Below are 22,698 nucleotides of genomic sequence, written 5' to 3' on the forward strand. Positions count from 1 at the left end.
AGGTCATATGTTTGGGGAGCAGCTTCAATAGTTTCAGTAGCTGTTGGAAGACTGGATGTTGGAATAAGAATGTAATGTGTATGTTCATCTACTTGGGCTGTTAGATAATCAAAGAGAACAACAAAAGACTGACTCGGGGCACTTTTACTAAAGTGTGTTAAGCAGTTAGGAGGAGATTCTATATAAGGCGCCTAAAAAAATTGGTGTTGAAATTAGTGCTGACTAAGCATATTCTGTAATCAGCTCCTAGATTTAGGTGCCAATTATAGATTATGCTTAGTTGATATCTCAGCCCCTAAATCTATGCGCATTCATTTACACCAATGAAAAGCTGGCGTAAATTCCAGCATGTAGATTTATGCACACTGGACCATATTCTATAACTACATGTGTAAATTTCAGAATGCCCACGAAACAACCATTTCCCAACCTATATTAATGCCCCTTCTTGATGGCGCATGTCATTACAGAATACGCTTAACGAGATGTGAGTGCTCATTATTTCTTGTTAAATGTTGTTATCAGCACTCATTAGCTTGTTAAGTCAACCAAGTTGTGCTCGTTGATATAGATTCTGTGCTAAAATTACAGATCTCTGGGTGCACTATCCTGCTTATAATCGAATGAGAAAAACGCCCAAGTTCCGACCTAAATCGGGAGATGGACGTTTATCTCACAAAAACGAATAAAGCGGTATAATCGAAAGCCGATTTTTGGACGTTTTCAACTGCAATCCGTCGCGGATGCAGACAAAGTTGATGGGGGCGTGTCAGAGGTGTGGCGAAGGCGGAATTGGGGCGTGGTTATCTGCCGAACAGAGATGGGCGCATTTCACAGATAATGGGAAAAAAGTATGCGTTTTTAGCTAGAATTTAGGACACTTTTCCTGGACCCTGTTTTTTCACGAATAAGGCCCCAAAAAGTGCCCTAAATGACCATATGACCACTGGAGGGAATCGGGGATGACCTCCCCTGACTCCCCCAGTGGTCACTAACCCCCTCCCACCACAAAAAATGAAGTTTCTCAACTTTTTATTTTCACCCTCAAATGTCATACCCAGCTCCCTGACAGCAGTATGCAGGTCACTGGAGGAGTTGTTAGGGGGTGCAGTGGACTTCAGGCAGGTGGACCCAGGCCCATCCCCCCTACCTGTTACAATTGTGCTGCTTAATGCTTATTAGTCGTCCAACCCCCCCAAACCCACTGTACCCACATGTAGGTGCCCCCCTTCACCCCTTAGGGCTATAGTAATGGTGTAGACTTGTGGGCAGTGGGTTTTGAGGGGGATTTGGGGGGCTCAACACACAAGGGAAGGGTGCTATGCACCTCGGAGCTCTTTTACCTTTTTGTTTGTTTTTGTAAAAGTGCCCCCTAGGGTGCCCGGTTGGTGTCCTGGCATGTGAGGGGGACCAGTGCACTACGAATCCTGGCCCCTCCCACGAACAAATGCCTTGGATTTATTCGTTTTTGAGCTGGGCGCTTTCATTTTCCGTTATCGCTGAAAAACAAAAACGCCCAGCTCACACATTGTTGAATAAAACATGGGCGTCTATTTTTTCCCAAAATACGGTTCGGTCCGCCCCTTCACGGACCCGTTCTTGGAGATAAACGCCCATGGAGATAGGCGTTTTCGTTCAATTATGCCCCTCCACATATGAATTAGTGTGTGTTGCTACCACATGAGCAGGGTAGCAGTCATTAAAGTGGCACAACAACATGTGCTAATTCACATGTTGAATAAAAACTGTGTTAAAGTGTGGAAACGGGGCAGAATATACAACTACTACTACTACTTATCATTTGTATAGCGCTACTAGACATTCACAGTGCTGTACACTGGACATGAAGAGACGGCCCCTGCTTGACAGAGCTTACAATCCAATTAAGACAGACAAACAGGACAAATAAAGGATAAGGAAATTACTAAGGTGGGAATGATAAAACATGGGTACTGAACAAGTAAATAAGGGTTAGGAGTTAAAAGCAGCATCAAAAAAGTGGGCTTTTAGCCTAGATTTCAAGATGACCAGAGATGGAGCTTGATGTACCATCTCAGGAAGACTATTCCAGGCATATGGTGCAGCAAGATAAAAGGAACAGAGTCTGGAGTTAGCAGTGGAGGAGAAGGGTGCAGATAAGATTGATTAACCCAGTGAATGTAGCTCCTGGGGAGGAGTGTAGGGAGAGATAAGAGTGGAGAGGTACTGAGGAGCTGAAGAGTGTGTGCACTTGTAAGTCAATAAGAGGAGTTTGAACTGTATGCGGAAATGGATAGGGAACCAATGAAGTGACTTGAGGAGAGGGCTAATATGAGCATAGCGACACTGGCAGAATATAAGTTATACAGCAGAATTTTGAACAGATTGAGGGGGAGAGAGATAGCTTAGTTGGAGACCTGTGAGAAGCAAGTTGCAATAGTCTAAGCGAGAGGTGATAAAAGTGTGGATATGGATTCTGTAGTGTGTCAGAAAGGAAAAGACAAATTTTGGTGATATTATAGAGAAAGAAACAACAGGTTTTAGCAGTCTGTTGAATATGTGCAGAGAAGGAGAGAGAGAGGAATTGAAGATGACCCCAAGGTTATAAGTTGATGAGAGAGGGAGGATGAGAGTGTTATTCACAGAGATACAGAATGGGGGAAGAGGAGAGGTTGGTTTAGGGGGAAAGATAAGAAGCTCAGTCTTCGTCATGTTTAGTTTCAGATGGTGCTGAGACATAAAGGCATCAATGTCAGACAGGCAGGCTGATATTTTTGGCCTGGATTCCTGCTGAAATTTCTGATGTAGAGAAGTAGATCTGGGAGTCATCAGCATAAAGGTGATACTGAAAACCATGGGATGAGATCAGAGTATCAAGGGAAAAATATAGATGGAGAAAAAAAGAGGTCCCAAGACAGATCCCTGAAGTACACTAACTGATAGTGAGATAGAAGTAGAGGAGGATCCATCAGAGTATACATTAAAAGTACAATGGGAGATATAAGAAGAAAACCAGGAAAGAACAGAGCCCTGAAATCCAAGTGAGGACAGCACATCAAGGCGTAGGCGGTGATCAACAGTGTCAAAAGCAGCAAATAGATTGAGGAGGATGAGAATAGAATAGAGATTTTTGAATCTGGCCAGGAAAAGGTCATTGGAGATTTTAGCAAGAGTTGTTTCAGTTGAATGAAGAGGGCGAAAGTCAGACTGAAGGAGATCAAGAATAGCTTGAGATGAAATAAAGTCAAGACAATGGCGGTGAACAGCACATTCAAGTATCTTGGCTAGGAAAGGGAGATGGGGCAATAGTTGAAAGGGCAGGTTGGGTTCAATGAAAGTTTTTTGAGGAGTGGTGTGACTACGGCATGTTTGAAAGCATCAAGAACGGTCGCAATGGACAGTGAAAGATTGAGGATATAACAAATAAAAAGGATGACAGTAGGAGATGGGTGGGAATAGGATCAGAGGAGGAAAGAAAATGTGCAATTTCCTCTTCAGTGATTTCTGAAAAGGAAGAAAAAGAGGCAGGGGTTGAAGGAGGGTTGAGAGAATGGACTAAGGGAAGGAGATGTGGAGGTGACTTGGTTGAGAATTCAAGTTTAATCTTGTGAACCTTATCATGAAGTACTCAGCCAGAGTCTGGGGACAAAAGTGAATGGGAGTTGGAGGTGAAGGCACTTTGTGGAGAGAGTTCAGTGTGGCAGAGACATCAAGAGTTTGAGCCAAGAGAATTTGTCAACTGGATGTAGTAGTCCTGTTTGGCAGGTGAAAGAGTAGACTGGAAGAAGGTCAGCAAGAAGTTGAAATGTATGAGGTCAGCATGGGCATGGGATTTCAACCAAATGTGTTCAGCAGAGCAGGCACTGGAATGTAGATAGCAGATTCTAAAGGTTAGTCAAGGCTGGGGTTTGGCTTGCCTTACAGAATATGGAATGGGAGGAGCGAGAGTATCCAGAGCAGAGGAGAGAGTAGTATTACAGGAAGAGACAACCTTGTTGACAGACTTGGATAACATGGTGGTTGAGAAGAGATTTGAAAAAGTGAAGGACAGAGTAGAAGGGTCAATAGCCTGAAGATTCTTAAATGTATTGGTTGAGATTGGATGGGAGTGGGGAAGAGAGTGATTAAGTGTGAAAGTTATCAGATGATGGTCAGAGAGGGGAAGAGCTGAGGTGCAGAAACTGGAGAGTAAGCAGTTGGAGAAGATGATAAGTTCAAGACAGTGGCCATTCTGGTGAGTGGGGGTAGTGGAGCACAGTTGAAGATTGAAAGAGGATGTTAAAGTGAGAAACTAAGAAGCAAAAGAGTCAGAGGGATCACTAGCATGAATGCTAGAATCCCCAAGAATGAGGGAAGGAAATGAAGGTTCAAGAAAGAAGGAAAGCCAGGTGTCAAGGTCAGTGAGAAAGGAAGAAAGGGACTTATCGGGAGGTCGATAAATGACTGCTACTTGGAAAGGCAGAGGAGTGAATAAACAGATGGAGTGGACTTCAAGGAAGAAAAGCAGTGAGACTGAGGTGGAAGAAGAGGTTGAAATCTACAGGAGGGTAAAAGCAGTAGCCAGACACCACCTCTGCGGCCAACCGGACGAGAAGTATGGGAGTAAAGGTAATCTCCATGACACAGGGCCGCGGCTGAGCAGAGTCTTCAGGGCAAAATAAAGTCTCAGTTAGGGGCAAGCAGATGGAGAGTACAAAAGATAAGAGGTTTGTGGATGTGGAAGAAGTATGGTGTGGACTGCACACTGCCATTAGTGCACTGCACTTACCATGTGCTCTCACTTTCAGCTAGGGCTAGACTCTATATATGGCACCTAAAAAATTATTACCGACAAAACCCACACTTAGCGCTATTCTATAAATCTTGCCTAACATTAGACGTGGTTTATAGAATAAGCACAGCGGTTGTCCCATGACTAAAGTTTAGGCACAGGCATTTACACCAACTAAAACCTGGTATCAAGGTCCACGTCTTATTTAGGCATATTCTGTAACAGTGTACATAAATGTTTAGAACACTCATGATCCACCCAGGCCCATCCCATGGCCATACCCCTTTTGAGATCCATGCGCTCTGATTTACACACATCAACTTATAGTATACACTTAGGGGCCCTTTTACAGAATGATGGTAAGCTCAATGCGGGTTTACCGCTCGCTCTTCTGGGACTACCGCCAGCCCAACATGGCCGCCGGTGGTAGTCCTGCCCCAAACGCTCGCCATTTCTGGGGAAAAAAGACCCCCCCCCCTTCCCAGAAATGGCTTGCGGGCAATAACCCAGTGGTAATCGGTTATTGTCGCATGCTGCCTGTTTACTGCCAGGTTAGCATGGAAGCCCTTATCGCCACCTCAGTGGGTGGTGGTAAGGGCTCCCTGCTGAATGGCCATGCGGTGCGTGTTCTCTTACTGTATGGCCATGTGTTTCTGGGGACTTTTTTACCCACTAAGGTAAAAAGGGCCTTGGCGCGCTGGAAAAACGACCCCCACCACTAGCGCAGGGTCCTTTTTCCAGCAGCTTAGTAAAAGGAACCCTTAGTGAGTTATGCAGGTAAATCCTATTTAGTCCCAATTAGTACTGAGAGTTTCTTGTTAACATCCAATAATCCATACTGATCTGTGCATGGAACTTTAGTCGCCATTTATAGAATCTGGGGGTTAGTGTGGGTGCACTTAATATCTCCCCCCCAAACTGGTCATAATGTACATTAAAGGACATTATAGTGCAGTAACTGAAGAGGATATGCTAGGCATGCCCACAACTATTTCCAAACAGCCTTTGCACATACTGTACATTAATTTTTGATGTAAAAGCACAGAACTTGCAAAAATGTACTGCTCTTTATCAAAAGGGTTCCTTTGATAGCAATTGATTTTCTATAAACAATCAAGCTTCCCTGCTGACAGGTGAGATATGACCTTACTGAGTGGGCAGGAAAAATTGGGCAGACAGGATGGACCAATTGATCATTTTCTTCCATCATCAACTATAAATGATAGCCTATGAGATCAATCTTTGGTCAACTGTGATATCCAGAAATGAAACAAAAATATGTTTCACAGGATACTTCTTTTATAGACAAATTTGAGTGTATCAAATTTTAAAACAATTGAATTATTACTCCACACACATTATGAACTTACTTTCACTATCACAAATGATTTTCAAAACAGCATAATATGTTTATATTTGTTTATTACCAATCTTGACAAAATGCCTTCTCATAATCATGGAAGTGGTTAATACGTTGGTAAACGACATTTTTGTTACAAAGAATGTGAATGGTGTTCTTAGCTAAGTCATGGGTGCTGAATTCGAAAATGAAATCAGTTTTGTCTATCGGGCTCAGTTTTCTTGGTTGACACTCTACCCTTTTTATAAAACTCCTTGAAAACGCTGCATTTTGGTATCCTGCTGTGCAGGGCCGCCGAGAGGGGGGGGCGGGGGGACAAAATCCCCAGGGCCCGGGCCTTCAAGGGGGGCCCGGTGCCAGTCCGACCCGCCCTCTGACCGTCTGCCACCGGGCCAGCCCCCTGCTGCTGTGGATTAATTTAATTCCAGCAGTTGTAATTGTTGGAAAAACAATGAAATATACTAGGAATTACAATACAAAACCCTTAGTTTACGAAAGCCACCACCAGAAATAAGGGAGGTTTGGCAACATTGCCCATGAGTCATGCTCGAACATGTTCAAACACGTTCTGTTGTGTCAGTTGCCACCTGTATCTCAGCATTGAGAGTTCAGTCAACAATTGCTGTTGGAAGTGACTGCTTGTAGTTCTACGTTTGTGAAGGTTTGTGTTTTGTGTCATTTCAGAAGAAATGCCTCGTACCTGTGCAAATAGCCCAAATTCTTTTTGTTATATCTGTGGAGAGTTTACTCTGAAATCGCAAAAACGAAAACTTAATCCTCTTGTAAAAAAGTGCTACGAACTATATTTCAGGTGTAAGGTTGGTGAACAGGACCGCAAATGGGCTCCCCACATTTGCTGTTTGATGTGTGTTACACTCCTGACAGGCTGGTTAAAAGGAAGACGTTGCATGCCCTTTGCTGTTCCCATGATTTGGAGGGAACCAACGGATCACACAACAGACTGTTATTTTCTGTCTGACAAAAATAGCAGGAATCACTCGAAAACAAGGAAAACTGTGCAATATCCTAACTTACCATCTGCTATAAGACCTGTATGTCACAGTGAAGAATTGCCAGTACCAGTGCCTCCTGAGAATTTGAGTGAAGATGAATACAGTGACGAACATGCAGAAGACAGAGAAGGGGATATGCATACCGACCCATCATTTCAGGACCTCTGTGAATCAAATGTGCCCCACTTTTGACACAAGGGGATCTCAACGATCTTGTTCGTGATTTAAATTTGTTGAAGCAACAGGCTGAGCTTTTAGTTTCGAGATTAAAAGGATGGAATCTTCTTTCTTGCAATATGAAAGTGAGTGTTTTTCGTGACCGACATGCTATTTTTCTGAATATTTCTCCAAGGAAGGTGACATGGTCTTTTGTAATGATATCGAATCTGTTAGAACGGTTCCACCAGGACATTTCTGAAATGGAAAAAGCGTTATCAAGGCAAATGGAATGCCGCAATGTTGTCCGACTACTGCTGGACCTTACGGAGAGACGTTCCCGAGGCAAAGTACCACAGGAAATCATTTTAGGTATGTTTCTTCACTTCTCTTTACTCTTATGTTGCTTATATCTTTGATTTCTTTGTGAACTGACACAGTTTTTTTGGAACTCTTGTAGCAGAAGCGTGTCATTTTGCCAGATACATATAATAGCTACAGTGTAATTCATAAGATCAGAAAGGTTTGAGGGAAGGGTAATATTTCCTTCACATATTAACTAAAATATGTTCTCTCAGACAAAAATTATAGGGTTCTCTTGTTTGTTTGCTTTTATACATATCAATTATGGGTATGAGAAAAAGACAAAGAGGATATCCAGCTTATAATCGAAAGAGAAAAACGCCTATATTTCGACCCAAATTGGGAGATGGGCGTTTTTCTCCACAAAGGCGCCCAAATCGGTATAATCAAAAGCCAATTTTGGGCGTTTCTAACTGCACTCCGTCGCGGGAAACGAATAAAGTTGATGAGGGCGTGTTGGAGGCGGGACTGGGGCGTGGTTATCAGCCGAGGAGAGATGGGCGTCTGTAGCTGATAATCGAAAAAAATGCGTTTTTACCGCGATTTTGGGTCACTTTTTTTGGACCCTTTTTTTTTCACGAACAGGTCCCAAAAAGTGCCCACAACTGCCCAGATGACCACTGGAGGGAATCGGGGATGACGTCCCTGGACTCCCCCAGTGGTCACTAACCCCCTCCCACCAAAAAAAAACCCCACTTTAAAAACGTTTTCCCAGCCTGTGTGCCAGCCTCAAATGCCGTACCCACCTCCATGACAGCAGAATGTGTTTGATCCTCTCACAGCCTTTCCCTGGGTCAGATGTGGCTCTCGGGTGCACTACAGGGTCACATCAGCATTGCATTGTGGTGGGTGTAGGGTATTGGGCTCCATGATTTCATTAGCTTGTGTTACAGTCTCAGATGTTGGTAGTTGGTAGGCTCTTCTCCCATGGTGCTTTTCCCCCTGCCTACTGGGTCAGAGTGTGCCCTGTTGTGTTTCCTGTTGTAGTCCATGCGGTAGTGGCCATTTTTGTAAGCCAGTTTTAGTTCCCTTTCCTGTGTTAGCCACTTTAGACAACTTAGTTCTTACCTTGAATGTGGCTGAAAGAGGGCATTGTACAGCATTCTGCCAGCTCTGACCTACTGCTAATCTCAGTACCAGGGAGACTCGTTGCTAGTGGGGCACAACCTCTGCAGTTAACTGTGAGTAAACGTGCTTATTCCAATAAAAGACGTTTTCGGAGAGATTAGTCTTCAGGTGTCAACTGCTGTGCCAATGTTATACAGCAGCAACAAGTCCTAGAGGCCTGCGTGTATGCAGGTCCCTGGAGCACTTTTAGTGGGTACCGCAGTGCACTTCAGCCAGGTGGACCCAGGCCCATCCCCCCCCCCCCCACCTGCAACACTTGTGCTGGTAAATGGGAGGCCTCCAAAACCCACTGTACCCACATGTAGGTGCCCCCTTCACCCCTAAGAGCTATGGTAGTGTTGTACATTGTGGGTAGTGGGTTTTGGGGAGGGGGTTGGGGGCTCTGCACCCGTGGTAAGGAAACTATGCATGTGGGAGCAGTTTCTGAAGTCCACCGCACTGACCTCTAGGGTGCCCAGTTGGTGTCCTGGCATGTCAGGGGGGCCAGTGTACTATGATTCGTGGCCCCTCCCACGACCAAATGGCTCGGATTAGGACGTTTTTGAGCTGGGCGTTTTTAGTTTCCATTATCGCTAAAAAAACAAACGTCCTGCTCAAAAACGTCCATTTTTTCGAAAATACGGTTCGGCCCGCCCCTTCACGGACCCGTTCTCGGAGATAAACGCCCATGGAGATAGGCGTTTGCGTTCGATTATGCCCCTCCACGTCTACTAAAAATCACTAGGAAATGGACTTAGCCCCAGATTCTATAAACAGTGACTAAAGTTGCAAGTGCATATCAGCATGCGTAGCCAATTTACACAGCAACTTAATTGCTTAACAAGCCAATCAGCCCAATAATTGGCTGCTAACAACAATTATTAGCATTAATTGGCCTTAAATATGATTTATGCGCAGATCGTACCCTATAAAGATCTGTGGGTAAATCCTAATGTGTGTAAATTTTTTGGGGTGTGGTTATGGGGCATTCCAAAATTCTATGCATGTAAATACAGAATTCAACTGAACTGCACCTAATTTATTTACACCTGCTTTTAGCAGGTTTAATTGTTGGCATCTAAAGTTACGTACAGTGTATGCCCTAAACGCTATTCTATAAAGGATGTGTATGCTTTATAGAATAGCACTCAGCACGTAAAATTTTAGGTGCCAATTTGAAGGTGCCACTTATAAAATTTACTCATTAGTCTGTGCTAAGGCTGGACTTTCGCGTGTGCTGAGCCCATTTTCAATGCGCCTAGAAAATAGGGCATTTTCAGGTATTTCTTTTTCAGGTCATGTGCTAATGCTTGCATTAGCATGCGTAACCGGAAAAAAATTAATGCATGAGTGCTTGCTACCTCCTATATAGGAGGCATTAAGGGCTCCTGCGTTATGTACATGCTAACCAGTTACTGTGTGCAAATGTCAACACACTAGCTTAGCTATTCCTAACCCAGTCTTTGGGGCACACCTAGTCCCATCAGATTTCAGGAGATCCACAATGAATATGCATGAGATCTGTATACAATTGAGACAGTGCTTGCAAATGTAACTCATGAATATTCATTGTGGATATACTGAAAACACGATAGGACTAGGTGTGCCCCGAGAACTGGGTTGGCAATGGCTGCAGTAGCTAAATAATGAGTCCACATCCATTCTCTAGCACCAACACACCCCTAAAAAATATAGATAATGCTCGCTTAGTGCAAGTAAAAAGGTTACTTACCATAAAGCACTTTAATGTGCTTTGTGGTACTGTAAGTGTTTTTACATGTGTTAAGCATATATTAGGGCTTGACACACTTTAGTAGACATACGTCATGGTTTAGAATAGCTATTATACCAATTATCAAGAATATAGTTTAGGGAAGGAAAATAAAATTATGTATGGGACAGATTCAGTAATAAAAAGATAGTTAGGTATCCTCAAGACCATTAGCTTTATTATTTTAAGACTTTAAAATATATCTAGAAAATGAACATCTGCTAAACCACAGCTGACATTGACCTTAATTTAAGCATTCTTACCTGTAATAGATTTAATGGTTTCACTAGATACAGTTTGCCCAACTAGGTCATACTGAACTAAACTAGATGATTCTTTAGGTACTTCCACTGATTTTTCAGGTCCTTTTGTCCATGTATAGATCATTTCACTCTTTGGGTATGCATCTGTAAGGAAAAGTAAATAAAAGTAAGAAAAAAGAAGGCAAATAGTAGGTGAAAAGGTAAGGAAAAAGAAGTTGGCCTTCATAAACTACAAGAGATTGTAGAAAGAAGAAGACAGACAACAGTGTCTGGAAAAGCTAAGAGAAGCTGGTAAAGTAGTCAGGAAAGGAAGATGCAAATTGATGAAAAAATAGCCAATATGGTAAAATGGGGGGGGGGGGGGGGACAAGACATTTTTTTTAGATATGTTAGTGATGGGAGGAAATGCAAAAGTGGCATTGTGAGACTCAAGGATGAATAGGGAGCAATATTTAAAAGATGATAAGGATAAGGCAGAATAGCTTAACAATTATTTATTTTCTGTATTCACAAATGAAGAGTAGGACAACAGAAGACAAACACAAATAGGAATGGAAGTGTGATAGACCTTGAATAATTTTCATAGGATTGTGTTCATGATGAGCTAGATAAACTAAAGGTAGGCAAATCAATGGGGCCAAACAGAGCACATCTGAGGGTACTGAATGAATTTATGGGAGTTCTGTCTTATCTCAGAGGACTAGAGAAAGGCAGATTTGATCCCTTGCCACAAAAGTCAAAGTAAAGAGGAGGTTGGGAACTACAAGCCAGTTAGCCTGACCTCTGTGACGAGTAAATTATTGAAAACATTTCTAAAACAGAGAATAGTGAGGAGCGGGACCTGAGGCAGCATGGTTTTATTAGAGGCAGGTCATGCCAAAAAAATTGATTAATTTCTTTGATTGGGTGACCAGAGTGTGGATTGAGGGAGAACACTAGATGTGGTGTACTTAGATTTTAGCAACGTCATGAAATTGACTGAGTTAGGAAGGCAACAAAGGTAGTGGTAAATGGAGCTAACTCTGTACAAAGGAATGCTATACAAGGATTGGTTCTTATTCCAATTCTCTTTTACATTTTTGTAACCAATATTGTGAAAGGGCTGTCTCTTAAGGTTTGTCTCTTTGCAGATGATACCAAAATCTGCAAAAGGTAGATACCCCTAATAGATAAGATGGGGAAGAACCTAGCAAAGTTTAGGGGGTGATACACAAATTGTAAAGTTGTTCAATCAGGAGTTACTAACTTTAAAACGTGCTTGTAAACAGTTTCAAAGAATTTGATGTCAACCTTCACTAGAGAATAGGGTTAAATGGCACGAGAACATTCATTTCTATAAGCAAATGTAGCTACCAAGAGATGTGAATACTATTCAGAATTGGTGGGTACTGAACATTCTGATACTAAAACGTTATTTTCATTATTGGATCATCTGACTAATCTGGATGATGTTATATCTACAGTAAATTCTAATCTCCCATCCACTTCAAATTTGCCCCTTTATTTTAAGGGAAAAATCCAGGTAATTAGAGAACAATTATTATTAAAGGCCTCACCTATTTATGAGGAATTTTCATGCACTAATATACCAGCTGATAGACTGTGGCACCTGTTTGAATGTATCAGCCTAACAGATACAAAACAATTATTTTGAAGTATGTGAAAGCCTTTTGTAGTCTGGATAGCTGCCCTTCTTGTTTGGTTAAAGTGTCTTCAACTAAATGTTTGTATTTTTTAAACAGGTTGGCTTACTTTCTATCTGAAGGCAGTAATATTTCCCATTTCTGGGGTAGTATCGTTCTTACCCCAATTCCAAAAAAATGTAAAGATAATTTTATTAGAAATAAGTAACTTCTGTCTGATAGCCGCCATCCTCCGTTCCTCGGTAGCCTAAGAAAAAACAACTATTAAGTAAAGGTCAATATGTGATTGTTTAGCATTTTGATTTATCTAGCATCTTCGATTTGGTCGATTGGTAGCTAATGATGAGCACATTTTCTCAGTGTGGTATTCAAGGTCAGAGTTCAAACTGGTTTTCAGGTTTTTGTGTTTTTTTGAGAATCTCTTTTATACTATTAAAAAAGATGGTATTTTCTCAGAGAAGTGGAAGGCATTTTGTGGTGTTCCACTGGGTTCTTCCCTTTACTGTTGCTTTTTAATTTACTCTTGGTAAGGTATTAGATCATTATGATTTCATTCACACTGTTTATGCAGTTGATATTATTGTTTTTCTGCCTTTGTCACTGTCTTGGCTAGAAACTGAGAAATATATTCAAAATTGTATGCAATTAATAGAGAATTGGATTTTAGTTCACCATCTTAAAATTAACAAAGAAAAAACTAAGAGCCTCTTTTACTAAGCTGCTGTAGTGATTCCCACACAGCAAATGCAATAAAGCCTATAGGGACTGCACCAGGAATCCCTACAGCGACTTTGGAAATGAAGTCCTAAATCTCTACGTTTGGGAAAGGAATGATGCAAGGTATGCTCATGATTTTACCATAGTAATGATGCCATGTATAGTCATGATTTTACTATTGATGGCAATTGTTTTTTTCATTAGATTTATGTTACAAAAAATGTAGGGGTTGAGGTGGATAATTTACTAACAATGCAACATCATGTACTTTCAATGGTGAAATCATTTCATTAATCCAGACTGCCCCAATTTGACTGCCCCTATCGGACTGACCGTTCACTTGTCTTCTAGATTGTAAGCTCTTTGAGCAGGGACTGTCCCTCTATGTTAAATTGTACAGCGCTGCGTAACCCTAGTAGCGCTTTAGAAATGTTAAGTAGTAGTAGTAATTATACCTTCAAGGAAGTTGAAGTCTATAAAGAAGTACTTCACTAAGGATTTCTTTAGGGTATTTGTTCAGTCACTTCTGCTGTCTTGATTTGTCTATTGTAATCTTACTCTGGTAGATTGCTCTAAAGTTCTGACTAATCAAATTGTTTAAAATAATGCAATTAGGTTGATTTGGGTTTAACCAAATTTGATTCAGCAAGACGTTTCTATGTTAGGTTGCATTGGCTGCCAGTTGGGGCATGGATCCAACTTAAGCTGTGTGCTATGGTTTTCAAAATTTTGCCAGGGAAGTCCTTCATATGTGATGAACTTGTTAGTATTACTGCACAATGCCACCTCAAAATATATGCAGCATATATCAGTTCCTGTTGCATTTTCTGAAAGCTACCAAGTTAAAGTCAATCAAAAACTTTACTGCATCATTACACTTCCAAATGACAGAAATTTGGAATTCATTATCTTTATCTCTCAGGGTATGCACACAATACCTAAGCTTTAGGAAAAATCTGAAGGCTTCATTTTTTCACAAATTTGGTCTCTGAAGTTGAATCTCAATTAATCAGATTACCATGTATTTTGTATCTCATTGTATAATAGTATAGTTATTTTATCGTCTATTCCAGTGGTTCCCAAACCTGGTCCTGGAGGCACCCCAGCAGTCAGGTTTTAAGGATACCCACTGTCACGTCCGTGGCCGTGACAACCCTCAGACTTACCCTGTTTCTGGGAGTCAGTGTCTGTGCTGGCTTCTGCTTGTCTCTGTGTCTGTGTCTGTCTTAGGTTCTCTCTGGCTCTGTGTGCTGATTGCCCTACTGAACCTCACCTGTGTGGGCTAAGCCTCTTCCAAGATGGCTGCCGCCTCCTCCTCTTTGCCAGTATCCAAGATGGCTCCCGCTGCTCCTTCCTATGGGCTGACTGCTCTGTGTGTCAGGCCTCTGTTTGGTTGCAAGGTGATTGCTCCAGCTGTGGCTCTGGTGTTGAAGGGCTTTATTCACTTGGAGACTAGAGTCCTGGCCTTTGCATCTCATCTAAAGGTCCTGGTGTATAGAGTGCTCTGTACACGGTTTCAGTGTTTGCTCTGTGTGAGTTTCTATGTTTGTTTAGACTAGCTAGCTTAGGCACCGTCTGGCTTGTAGCCTGTGTACAGCTTTGCTAGTGCTCTGTGTTTGTTTAGACTAGTTAGCTTAGGCACCGTCTGGCTTGTAGCCTGTGCATAGCTCTGCTAGTTCTCTGTGTTTGTTCCTAGTGTAGACTAGCCAGCTTAGGCACCGTCTGGCTTGTAGCCTGTGCATAGCTCTGCTAGTTCTCTGTGTTTGTTCCTAGTGTAGACTAGCCAGCTTAGGCACCGTCTGGCTTGTAGCCTATGCATAGCTCTGCTAGTTCTCTGTGTTTGTTCCTAGTGTTAGACTAGTCGCCCTTGCTAGCCACTATCCCGAGACTGTGATTGTTCCTAGTGGTAGACTAGCCAGCTTAGGCACCGTGTGGCTTGTTAGCCTGTGCATAGCTTTGCTAGTCCCTGTGTTTGTTCCTAATACTTGACTAGCCAGCTTAGGCACCGTGTGGCTTGTAGCCTGGGTATAGCTTTGCTAGTGTTCTGTGTATGTTTCCAGTGCATGACTTGTTAGCTTGGGCACAGCTTTGTGGTTAGCTGGTGTATAGCTTTACTAAGTCTCCTGAGTTTGCTCTGCATATGTTTCTTGTGTATGACTGGTTTGCCTGGGTATAGCGTTCCTTTAGCCTGGATACAGTTTACTAGTCATTGTGTTGAAACCTGCCGACTGCCAGAACCCGGACAGTCCCTGCCTGTCTGCCTTGCCTTCGCCTAGGTGCCAGGGGGCACTCCTGGATCTTCATTCCTGCTGTTCCTGCTTGCAAGTTCCAGTTCCGGGTTTTCCTGTAAGTCCTACCGGCTGCCAGAACCTGAGGGCTCAACCCTCGGGGAAAGGCGGTCAAGTGTAGGTGAAGCCTAGGTCCAGGGTGTTCCAGTCCAGCGGGTTTCACTCCTGTATGTTCCAGTCCAGTGGGGCCACTCCAGTGTGTCCAGTCCAGCGGGCCCCACTCCAGTGCGCACCCGTCCGGTGCGTTCCAGTTCCGAGTGTTCCGGTGTAGAACTCCAATCCGGGGTTCCGGTCCAGTCTTGTTTCATCTCTACCTGGAAGGTGATCTTGCCTGCCACTGCCGCTCCACGGTAGTGGCCTATGGACTCACAAACCCCGTGCTCCCGGGGAAGAAGCCTGAAAGTATGCCAAGGTCCTTGAGAGCGCGGCAAGCGCGAGAGACGCGACAGGATGCAAAGTTGAGTCCGGCAAGATCATCCGGCCAGCGGGGACTACCGTCCATGTTCGAGTTCCTCACGAACCATCCGGAGGTAGTCCTTAAATTGTGGGCAGATCCTTATATCAACCCAATTTATTCTGTGAATCATTTTGTGACCCTCCGCGACTACCGGAAGAGACTTTTGTCTGATCCAACCCTGAGAGATACTTTGGAAGCGGCAGCTGAGAGAAAGCGTCTCCAGAGGTGTAGGGTCTGCCATAGTCCAGTTTCGGATATTGATCCTTTGACTCAGGTTTATAGATACCGCTACAGACTTCTCGTTGAGCCAGCCCTGTGGGATACTCCAGAAGCGGAGGCTGAACGAATACGCTGTGGAAGCCCCACACTCGGGGCTCCCCAGCGGGTGGTACAGAACAATCGGGGTGCCCCTCACAGTTCAGGTCCTGTTCGAGATGTCAAGTCCAGCCAAGTTCCTAAGCCGGTCCGAGGGGTACTTCCTACCAAGCCCCAGACCCCAGTTCAAGTAGCACTACCTTTTAAGCGCCTGAGTCCAGTCCAGGGGATGCTTCATACTGAGCCTCCAATTCCAGTCCAAGTAACGATGCCACTTAAGTCTCCATCCAGTCTGCCCAACAAGATAATTCATATGTGCTACTTGATTAGTATCTGCCATTTTCACGGCACAGACCGTAGAAGTCTGCCCAGCAATGTCAGACAGGCAGGCTGATACTTTGGCCTGGATTTCGGCTGACATTTCTGGTGTGGAGAGGTAGATCTGGGAGTCATCAGCGTAAAGATTATATTGAAAACCATAGGATGAGATCAGAGTACTACTAAGCCACTCTGCTACTCCACTCCACTCCCTTGAAATTTGGCCTTCCCTGTGGGGGGGGCAGTATGCAGGTCCCTGGGGGGAGGTATGTGTGTGTCAGCGGAGGCATAACAAAGGCGTGGACATCCTTCTTTCAAACATTTTGGATGTCCTCAACTGCCCTCCCACAGGGATGGCCAAATTTCAAGAGAGTGGCAGAGTGGCCTAATGGTTAGAGCACTGGTCTTGCAATTTAGAGGTGGTCAGTTCAAATCCCACTGCTGGTACTTGTGATCCAAAATCCAAATAAATAAAGAGGGTGTCAGAGGCATAGCAAAGGGATGGATGTCCTTCTTACAGAAACATCCACATTTTGGACATCCTCAACTGCCATCTCTTCCCCTTAGGAAGGAAATTGTGTGCAAATGAGCTAACAGCGAGCAGCTCGTTTACATGCAATTTCCTTCATGCATGCCTGTTCCCTTCCGGATCAGCAAGGGAAGGGCTTTTTCCATTCAGTTAGTGGGACCAGTGCACTATGAATGCTGGCTTCTCCCACAACCAATGGCTTGGATTGGTTGTTTCTGAGATGGGCGTCCTCGCTTTCCATTATTGCCGAAAACCGGGGACGGCCATCTCTAAGGTCGACCTAAATGGGCAGTATTCACAATGGAGAAGGGTAGTTAGTAAGGTTCCTCAGGGGTCTGTGCTAGGACCGCTGCTTTTTAATATATTTATAAATGATTTAGAGATGGGAGCAGTGGTGTGCTGGTAAATTTTTAACAACAGGCTCTCTCCCCGGTCCACCTCAGTGCCCTCCCCCCCGTCCACCTCTGCGCCCCCCCAAAATTGCAGAGCTGGCTATAGCCGGGGGGGGGGGGGGGGGGGGGGCAATGCATTACTCTCTCCAGGAAAAAAAATTAAATGATCCCAGGTTCCAATCTAATTCATGTTTAATGTGGGATAAAATGCCATAAATAAGTAAATAAATATAAACTTTTAATGTTGAGCACCTGATTCTCAAAGTGAACATATTCCAAACACTATAATGAAATAAAATGATTTTTTTTTTCTACCTTTGTGTCTGGTGACTGTTTTTCTGATCATGCTGGCCCAGTATCCGATTCTGCTGCTATCTGTCCTCTTAACTCCGTTTCCAGGGCTTCCTTTCCATTTATTTCTTTCCTCCTTTCTTCTTCATTTCTGGTCCTCAGCTTCTGCCTATTTTCTTCATCCATGTGCAGTTTTTCTCCTCTCTTCCTTTTCCCTCATCTCATCTCCTTCCTCCTCTCCCCTCCGTCCATGTCCAGCATTTCTTCTCTCTCCCCTCCTCTCCCCTGCCCTGCATGCACCCAGATGTCCAGCAGTGACCCTCCTCTCCCCTGCCCTGCATGCACCCATACCCAGCGACCCTCCTCGGCCCTGCCCTGCATGCACTCAGATGTCCAGCAGTGACCCTCCTCTCCCCTGCATGCACCCATGTCCAGCAGTGACCCTCCTTTCCCCTGCCCTGCATGCACCCATGTCCAGCAGTGTACCCTCCTCTTCCCTGCCCTGCATGCACCCATGTCCAGCAGTGACCCTCCTCTCCCCTGCCCTGCATGCACCCATACCCAGCGACCCTCCTCAGCCCTGCCCTGCATGCACCCAGATGTCCAGCAGTGACCCTCCTCTCCCCTGCATGCACCCATGTCCAGCAGTGACCCTCCTTTCCCCTGCCCTGCATGCACCCATATCCAGCAGTGTACCCTCCTCTCCCCTGCCCTGCATGCACCCGTGTCCAGCAGTGACCCTCCTCTCCCCTGCAAGCACCGATATCCAGCAGTGACCCTCCTTTCCCCTGCCCTGCATGCACCCATGTCCAGCAGTATACCCTCCTCTTCCCTGTCTTGCATGCACCCATACCCAGCGACCCCCTCCATCCACCCATGCCCAACAGCGACTCCCTTTTCCCCCCTGCCACCCCCTCCGGAGTTGTTTCGTGAATTCTCCTCCCTCCCTCCCTCCAGATCCAGTCCCTCACCGCCCGCTTCCAGCGCCGACTGTCCTCCCTTGCCGATTTGCACTTCAAAATGGCCGCCGAGACTTCAGCCGAAGTCTCGCGAGGCCGCCTCTGGAAGTCTCGGCGGCCATTTTTAAAGCGCAAATCGGCAAGGGAGGACAGTCAGCGCTGGAAGCGGGCAGGCAAGACTGCCTGCCCCGAAGAATTAAAAAAACAAGCGGGCGGTGAGGCGGATCCGGAGGGAGGGAGGAGAGCCACAGCCGGCCCGCTATTTTCAACAACCGGCTCGCAAGCCGGAAGAAAATTTAACAACCGGCTCTTGCGAGCCGGTGCGAGCCGGCTCCAGCACACCACTGGATGGGAGTAACTAGCGAGGTAATTAAATTTGCTGATGACACAAAGTTATTCAAAGTCGTTAACTCGCGACAGGATTGTGAAAAATTACAGAAGGACCTTACGAGACTGGGAGACTGGGTGGCTAAATGGCAGATGACGTTTAATGTGAACAAGTGCAAGGTGATGTATGTGGGAAAAAAGAACCTGAATTATAGCTATGTCATGCAAGGTTCCACGTTAGGAGTTACGGACCAAGAAAGAGATCTGGGTGTCGTCGTTGATAATACACTGAAACATTCTGCTCAGTGTCCTGCTGCGACTAGGAAAGCAAATAGAATGTTGGGTATTATTAGAAAAGGTATGGAGAACAGGTGTGAGGATGTTATAATGCTGTTATATCGCTCCATGGTGCGACCGCACCTTGAGTATTGTGTTCAATTCTGGTCGCCGCATCTCAAGAAAGATATAGTGGAATTGGAAAAGGTGCAGCGAAGGGCAACTAAAATGATAGCGGGGATGGGACGACTTCCCTATGAAGAAAGACTAAGGAGGGCTTTTCAGCTTGGAGAAGAGAGGGCTGAGGGGAGACATGATAGAGGTATATAAAATAATGAGTGGAGTGGAACAGGTGGATGTGAAGCGTCTGTTCATGCTTTCCAAAAATACTAGGACTAGGGGACATGCGATGAAACTACAGTGTAGTAAATTTAAAACAAATCGGAGAAAATATTTCTTCACCCAACGCGTAATTAAACTCTGGAATTTGTTGCCGGAGAACGTGGTGAAGGCGGTTAGCTTGGTAGAGTTATGGACGGTTTCCTAAAGGACAAGTCCATAAACCGCTACTAAATGGACTTGGGAAAAATCCACAATTCCTGGAATAACATGTATAGAATGTTGGTACGTTTGGGAAGCTTGCCAGGTGCCCTTGGCCTGGATTGGCCGCTGTCGTGGACAGGATGCTGGGCTCGATGGACCCTTGGTCTTTTCTCAGTGTGGCATTACTTATGTACTTATGTACTAAATTTCATGATTTGGGCATCCCCGACCGTATTATCAAAACAAAAGATGGACGCCCATCTTGTTTTGATAACACGGGTTACCCCGCCCCTTTACAGGGCCGTCCTTAGAAACAGGCGCCCCTGTTCGATTATCCCCCTCCATGTTACTATGTTACATTAACTTTTACAGCAGCAGATAAGGCACATTGCTTAATGCCACCTTAATAGGTGGCATGTGAAGGGCAATTCTAGAAACTAGATGCCCACATTTACACCAAAGTTGCAGCAGAGTGTCTAAGGGTCCTTTTTACGAAGCAGCGGTAAACACACTGCGGGCTTTTTTTGTAGCGCCGGAAATTAACCGGTGTTAATCAGGCAGCACCACACACTGCCCGGTTACCACCGGGTTAGCGCGGGAGTCCTTACCACCATCTCAATGGGTGGCTGAAAGGGCTCCCCACCAAAATGGCTGTGCGGTAAGTGGTTCCCAAAAATAGACAGCCTTTTACCTGCTGTGGTAAAAGGGGGCCTCAGCACATGTCAAAAACATGCAATGATGTTAGTGCAGGCCCTCTTAGTAAAAGGACCCCTAAGTGCAATTCTGTAACCACACCTAACTTATAAAGCATGTAAATGGAAGGGGGCATAGACAGGGATAGAGCATAAGTGGGTCATGGGCAGGTTTTCAATAATGCGCATAACTTACAAAATACTGTATGATACACATGTCCCTGTTGCATGAAGGCACCCACTGTTATGCCAGCTCTATGGTGGGTGTAACCACAGACATGTAAATATTAGGTGCACTGATATCAGGTTACACTAATATTCTTTAATGGATCCTTGATGCCCAGGTACTGTTATAGAAATGGGTCTTATTATGACTCCGAAAGGCATCTAAATGGAAATGTCCATTCATAGAATTGCACCCTAAGTGCATCCACATTATCTATCATGTCCTTACCTTGTAGTAAATGTATTTTCTCTATGTTAATTGCATCAGCAGATACTGGGAATGCCTACAATAGTTAACACAGAAGCTTTGCAGTTACTGAGCAGTAATTTAGGTAGATACTGCACAGTAACTGCAAACCTTTAGTGTACTTTAGTAAAAGGGTGACATATCTTTTTTACAATAAAATATTGCAGCTTAGTACATCAGCCTCTTTGATACTGGCCTAAAGTTAAATGTCTTACATACCTAGGGGGGTCCAAAGCTTGTTAATTCACTTTACAACACTATCTGTTGAAAAGCAGATTTTAGATGTCTTCATTCTATATCATTTTTTGAAAATGTAGCCCCTAATGTATATTGTTGGGATTCTCTCTGTTTCCTAGATACATATCACTGGAGATCTGTATAATTATAATGATTTACCTTTTGTGCGAGTCTACCATTTCACTAACTCAAGTTGGTGTAATAAGAAACACCACATGTTAAAAATATAACAATTTCTAATATATTATCTTGCAGTAATAAAAGTGTCAAGTCTGTAACTCACAGCTCCCAAATTTGAGAGGACAAGCATGGCCATCCATTGGGAAATCCACCAATCTCATGGGACACTCTGCTCGTATGGTAAGCCTACAGTAATAAAAATATGATTCAGCATAGTATTAGTACTGCAAATTTTCATTCCAGAGCAGCCATAATTAATTATGATTCCAAGGTGGTATAAAAATAATGGAGTACCTCATTGTATATAAGATGGTGCCATTCCTCATAATTCTAAAAAGTTTATTTGGGGCTGTCATGTTGTGAGAGACTGATTTTTTGCCATTCCTGAAGAAAGTGTCGGGCGTCCATACCTTCGTAACCATCAGATTGTTAAGTCTTAAAATTTCAATTGGCCCATCGTATCTTAATCGCCTGTCAACCCATGTTTGTCGGAAGAAGACATCCATTGTGTATTCCTAAATAATGATAAGAAAGTCAATTTTCTGCTCATGGTTTGCTGTAAATCCTGAAAGCAAAAATGGAAGAGGAGAAAGAGTTTCCAACCTGTTGTGTACTTTTTAATTCCTTAATTTACTGCATTAGTCATATAAATAAATAAGCACACATTTTTTTAATCACTCAAGAATAATTACTATAATTTAATGAAATTGCCGGAAGAAGGCAATTAAGTTTGTGCTCTGGTATACAGCTTGCTAAATATATTGCTAGGAAGACAAGCAAATACAGTCAGATGTAGTCAACTAAATGGAAAGACTATAGATACTGTATATCCATTTATCTATATGTATCTATATTTCTATATATCTATCTCACATCTATATATCTATGTAGAGAGAGAGAGAGAGAGAGAGAGAGAGAGAGAGAAGCTTTCATAGAAACTTAGAAAATGATGGAAGATAAAACACGCATGGCCTATCTAGTCTGCCCATCCATACTGTCTACTATCTCTTCCTAAGAGATTCTATGTGCTTGTCCCATGCTCTCCTGAACTCATTTAGGGGCCTTTTACTAAGCCGTGTTGGTGCTTATTCGCTCCCAACATGTGCCAAATTGGAGCTACTGCCCGGTTACTGTGTGGTCCTTGTGGTAATTTCAATTTTGGGGCGCATCTGAAAAAATATGTTTTATTTTCTGATGAATGGCAGCTATGCCTGTCAAGTGGAATTTGATGCGCATAGATCATTACAGCCCGGTTACTGCATGAGACCTTACTGCTAGG

The 22,698-nt window shown here is 43.9% G+C and overlaps 1 protein-coding gene across 1 annotated transcript in view; it reads right to left on the bottom strand.

Annotated features, from left to right (window-relative positions):
- The window catches only part of GABRA4 (gamma-aminobutyric acid type A receptor alpha4 subunit), a 237,984-nt gene that overhangs the window by 113,330 nt on the left and 101,956 nt on the right, over nt 1–22,698 (bottom strand). The window contains exons 4-6 of the mRNA XM_030191346.1: nt 21,714–21,934; nt 21,523–21,605; nt 10,784–10,927 (exon numbers count right to left, since the gene is read on the bottom strand). Coding sequence (XP_030047206.1) covers nt 10,784–10,927; nt 21,523–21,605; nt 21,714–21,934 — 448 coding nt within the window. The remainder of the gene's footprint in view (nt 1–10,783; nt 10,928–21,522; nt 21,606–21,713; nt 21,935–22,698) is intronic.

The sequence above is a fragment of the Microcaecilia unicolor genome, chromosome 2 (genome assembly GCF_901765095.1).
Source record: "Microcaecilia unicolor chromosome 2, aMicUni1.1, whole genome shotgun sequence".
Lineage (NCBI taxonomy): Eukaryota > Metazoa > Chordata > Amphibia > Gymnophiona > Siphonopidae > Microcaecilia > Microcaecilia unicolor.